Source organism: Astyanax mexicanus, chromosome 7, assembly GCF_023375975.1.
Source record: "Astyanax mexicanus isolate ESR-SI-001 chromosome 7, AstMex3_surface, whole genome shotgun sequence".
In the NCBI taxonomy this organism is placed as follows: domain Eukaryota; kingdom Metazoa; phylum Chordata; class Actinopteri; order Characiformes; family Acestrorhamphidae; genus Astyanax; species Astyanax mexicanus.
The window spans coordinates 57,403,868-57,409,088 of record NC_064414.1 but is presented as its reverse complement, the minus strand read 5'-3'; the positions used below and the strand labels follow the sequence as shown (position 1 = coordinate 57,409,088).

The 5,221-nt window shown below is 38.9% G+C and overlaps 1 protein-coding gene across 2 annotated transcripts; it reads left to right on the top strand.

Moving 5' to 3' along the window:
- Positions 1 to 259: 259 nt before the first annotated feature.
- LOC103044399 (zinc finger and SCAN domain-containing protein 2) lies at positions 260 to 4,421 on the top strand. 2 transcript variants are annotated; one of them, XM_022664342.2, is made up of 6 exons: positions 260 to 572; positions 1,216 to 1,319; positions 1,467 to 1,557; positions 1,748 to 1,827; positions 2,165 to 2,237; positions 2,315 to 4,421. In XM_022664342.2, exons 1-6 carry the CDS (start codon positions 359 to 361, stop codon positions 2,986 to 2,988), a joined length of 1,236 nt encoding a protein of 411 aa, XP_022520063.1. In that variant the 5' UTR covers positions 260 to 358; the 3' UTR covers positions 2,989 to 4,421. The 2 variants fall into 2 exon arrangements, with proteins under 2 accessions (XP_022520063.1, XP_022520062.1); XM_022664341.2 differs by having other exon boundaries at positions 261 to 572; positions 1,213 to 1,319.
- The last annotated feature ends 800 nt before the right edge of the window (positions 4,422 to 5,221 follow it).

The following is a 5,221-nucleotide window of genomic DNA, read 5'->3' as shown; positions in this document are numbered from 1 at the left end:
GGTTTCTGTAAGCGAGCGGTACTCTGTTCAATAAAAGAGCTTTTGCTGAGATCATGCTGCCTGTTGATTCATCTCCCTGCCGGTCGTTACAATATAATGTTTGTGTAATTTTAGCAAAAATACAGTTAGCTTATATATTTTACTGTGTATAATGTTTTTTTTTTTCATTTTTCTGTTTTTATTTTTTCAATAATAATCAAAATATTAACATTTGATTGAAACATTATTTTTCCATAGAAAAAAAACTCCAGGGGACTTTTATTTTGATGTGCTGAGTCCGAGCCGGCCATGTTTGAGTGTAGAGTGTGATCAGGTCGGAGCTCGCGCTGATTTACTGTGATTATATAAAACAGCAGGAATGTCCGGGATCGATTTCCACTCGCAGATCTCCGCGATCATGCAGGCGCTCGCGGGCGCGGCGGTGGCGGAAATCTGCAAACTGATAGAGGAGAGCGGCGCGGCGCTGCGGCTGGAGATCAAACACAGCCGACAGGAGAACGAGTTCCTGAGAAACAGAGTGAGAGTGATGGAGAGAGCCTTACTGAACACGGAGAGAGAGAGAGACCCCCCAGGTACTCCCCTCTCACACTGTTACACCATTACACAGTTACACTATGCCATCATTACGTCATTACACTGTTACACTATTACATCATTACACTGTTACACTATGAGATAATTACGTCATTACACTGTTACATCATTACACTGTTACACTATGACATAATTACGTCATTACACTGTTACATCATTACACTGTTACCCAATTACAGATCCTTCCATTTCACAAATGCTAATGTTTTGACAAATTATGAGAAATAATAAAGCAATATTGTTCTCTTTTAAAGTGAAAATTTTAGAAACAGATTTAGAAAAGAGATCGGCTGCTTACACTTAGATGTGTACAAAAACACACAAAAGATTTGAAAGGTGTAACGTAACAAAACCTGTTTTGGGACTGTCACATGGCTCTTTTTGTTTTAATACTGTTTTCCAATCAGTTTATTGAAACACTAATTCAAATGAATCGATTCAGATTAATTTCGAGTTTAACATCACTACTGAACATGGAGATTACTCACCTCTCACACTGTTACACTGTTACAACATACTAACAGTTTACCACTGGTCCACTGTAACACTTACACACTGTAGTAGTGTAACAGTGCTAAACTGTTTGGGTTTCTGTAGATATCTGTGTTTTTTTCTCAGTAGGTTTTTCCCAGTTAAAGAGATCAGCAGTTTCCAGCAGAACTGAGCACAACTCTACAGACCAGCACACAGAACTGCCCGGACAAGCAAACAGCATCAAAAACGAGGTAATAAAACACCAACAGAATACAAATATAAGTCTATAGTGTCAGTACTAAACTGCTTCTTAATGGGCTGTATGTGTAGTTTTAGTTAAACTGTGTAAATTTGCTGTATATTCAAATAAAATGAGAATAATCACAGATCATTTGAAGCCTGTAGACCTGGAGAAGGAGCCAGACGTGCTGATCGTGAAAGAAGAAACTGTACAGCCAGCGTTCGGCGGCTCCTCCTGTGCAGTGCAGTGTGAGTTTTTATTCTTATGGATCCGATGCCTAAAATTAATAAATAGAGAAATCAAGTATTTGTTCGCAGAACTAAAAGACCGCATTCTGTTTCGAGATAAATATATGAAAGAGTCAGTCGTGCAGTAAACTATTAGTTTTGTTACCATTTAATTAACATAATAGAGCTTTTGGGTGGTTGTTTTTGACAGTGTCATTCAGAGCTAACCTGTGCCACACGAAGAGAATTTACACTTCTCAGGAACCAAACTCTGGAACTGGCTCTAAAGAGGTGAGAGAAATCCCCAGAGCAAATGAAAAATAATAAGAATAAGGAAGGAAGTAATGCATCCAAAGGTTGAATACCAAACATGTTTTATCAGTGTTGTATAAATGAAGTAAATAAAAACTTTATTTTGTTCTGCTTTTAAAGATAAAACTGTTCCAATCTAAAATCAGAAATCATCCCAGCAGAGAAAAACTGTTTTATCACAATATCAGATATAAAATTATTATGCTGTAAATCTCCTATGGGATTGTTGGTTTTAGTATAGATTGGTAAATGGTGCTCAGTCTTCTCCTATTCTTCTTTAATGTTTTATTCTGGTGTATTTGGTGTTGTTTTACAGGGTAAAATGGTGCTGAGTGTGGAGTCTGCAGTGCAGCAGGTTGCGTTTGTTGCTGTGGATACGACTGAAACCGGTATGATATTCTAAATTTGCGTCAAACACCAGCAGCTTTTAGTTCTTTATTATGTAACATCCTGTTTTGAACCGTAGGTGTTCAGAGCGAGGCCAGCGTCGGCACGGACCTGAAAATGCCGATCGCAGAAGCCGAAACAACAGGAAGCGACTTCGATCAACAACATTTAGAAAACCTGTCGGCTCAGCAGTCGACTTCCACGACTGAGGTGAAGTCCGATTTCCTGGCGGTCGAAGAGGAACCGGACGGACTGGCAGCAGTTCTGCAGGGAGGCTCGGACCAATCGTTCCTGCAGGAAAATGGAGCTTCTGAACAGCAGAACTTGGGTTTTGTTGACTCCTTCACTGGTGTGAGTTTAGACCACGTATCTTGGATTTGTGACCGTCAGGTTCATTCTAACCAAACTCCCAGCGGCCCGTCGGACTGCGCCGTGTGCGGTAAGAGCTTCAGCCACACATGGCAGCTGAAGCACCACGAGCGAGTCCACGCCGAGGAGAGGGTGTACCGCTGCGGACGCTGCGGACGCCAGTTCCCCCAGCTGTGCAGACTGAAGCGCCACGAGAGGGTCCACACCGGCGAAAAGCCCTTCCGCTGCTCCAAGTGCGGCAAACACTTCTCTCAGGCCAACAACCTCAAGGTCCACCAGAGCGTCCACACCGGCGAGCGCCGCTTCAGCTGCGCCCAGTGCGGCAAGAACTTCTCCTTCCTCAGCAACCTCATACGCCATAAAGCCCTGCACTCCGGCAAATAACCCCGCCCCCTCAGCCCATCCTCACTAAACACCACGCGCCACCTTAAAAAAGAACAGCTTTCCTCATAATTAAATACTCAGAGTGCCTGATACACCGGATTACCGAGTTCTGAGAAGATTTTCCATCTAAAACCTTTTTACTATTTTGTAATTGCATATCATTAAAACTGTGGAGGGATACATCCTGCAGGATGTAGTGCAGCAAAAAAAAAGTACCTAAAGAAAAGTAGTTCCAGATGTTCCACTATTTTACCTAAAATGATCTAAATAAACTCTGGTGTAGATCAGCGCTGGGTTTGGACAGTAAATGAAACACTGGCTATATTTGTGTTTAGTCATGTGACCCACTTTTGCCTCCAATCACCATCTCTGTAAAGAAATTAAACATTTCACACCAGAGCCCACACACACATCTCCTACATCTTCTGTTTATGTAACGTTCTTAAAAAGTGGAATTCCTCAAAAACTGTTGTATAGCAGCAGAACTGTAACAGAGTAATAAAATACTTCTTAATTATTAATAAGGAATGTTTTACATTAACTGCGGATATAATTTACTTATTAAATTAGTTGTAACAAAAAGTTAAAGAACGTGTACTGATTTAAAACTGCTATCAAAACTGATTTTTTTTTAAAATATGTAAAGATCAGTAAATCTGTGGGTTTTTGTTTGTTTTTATAAATAAATGTTTTTCTGTGAGGTTTACACTGATATGAGTTCTACAGGAAGTAGAAATAAATTTTCCACACTGACTCAACATCATCCAGTAATCAACCAGCAAATATATCTAATATAAACATTTCCTCTGTGCCGCTAGGAGGCGCTGTAACATCACTGCACATGCTGGGGTTTAATCACTGACTTATAATTGCACATTTTAGACAATTTAGACATTTTAGAAAATTGTTAATTTTCTCTATTTTTACATTTTATCAAAATTCTAAATGTGTGGAAATGAGTTTGTGTATAGAATTTATTTCACATTAAAAGCTAATCTGACTGGTGATGCATGAGAATATCAAGATATAAGAACTGGTCTTTGACAGTCTGACAGCCTCCCTCATATTTAAGTCATTTATTTTTAATTCAGTGTTATGAATGTTGTTCCTGATGATCCATTAATTAATGTTTTTATTTTTAAAATCAACATGATGTTCCATGTGAGTTTTCTGTTGGTATTAGCGTTTAGCACAGTGTTAACTGTCTGGTGTTTTCTGTGTTTTTTGGATCAGTCTAATTACTGGATCAGGTAATGGAGCAGGTGAAAAACAGAAACACCATTCTCTCATTGGTGCAGAAAAAGATTAAGTCCTTTAAGCTCCTCCTTGTGGGAAGTCTGGTTCACTTCTTCAGAAACACAATTTAATGAAACGTTTTACTTTGAGCACATAAATTTATAAAATGTTTTATTATTAAATTTTAACTGTGTGAAGACTCCTCCTCCAACAGTTTATCTAATTTGTGCACTGATCATCCATAACATTAAAACCACCAGTGGCAACATTTCGAAAAATTGGACAATCCATTAAAAAAGGCATTCACATCGATTTTAGACTCAGTTGGTATTATTCAAAATATAACAGGACCTACTCATTACTGTAATCATACTCTGGATTTAGTTTTGACCCTGGGTGTGAGCATAGATAACCTGAAATTGTGGAGGTTTGAGAACGAATATTCTCCTGTAGACTCAGTAGAACTAGACAAACTAACCGAAGGTTTAGAAAATACCTTTCGCTCCACTTTAGATGTTGTAGCACCCCTTAAACACAAAATAGAGAGACAGAAAAAGCTCGCACCGTGGTACAATGATCAAACTCGTACCTTAAAGCAGTTAGTACGAAATTTAGAGCGTAAATATCGATCAACTAAACTGGAAGTGTTTCACTCTGCGTGGAAAGACAGTCTTGTAAAATATAGAAAAGAACTTAATAAAGCCCGCTCAGCGTATCTGGCCTCACAGATCGAGATAAATAAAAATAATCCTAGAGTTCTCTTTAGTGTTATTTCCAAATTAACTAAAAACCAGGCAGGTACTGAACCTCAGATTCCAGCCATTTACACCAGCAACGATTTTATGGACTTCTTCAATAGTAAAATTGAAAACATTCGGGATAAAATTAAACAGATAAATATTACATCCTCTCTGTCATCTGCTCTGGCTGATCTAGAACAAAACCCTGTTACTGAAGTTAGGTTGGAAGTCTTTAACCCACTTCCACAGCTAGAACT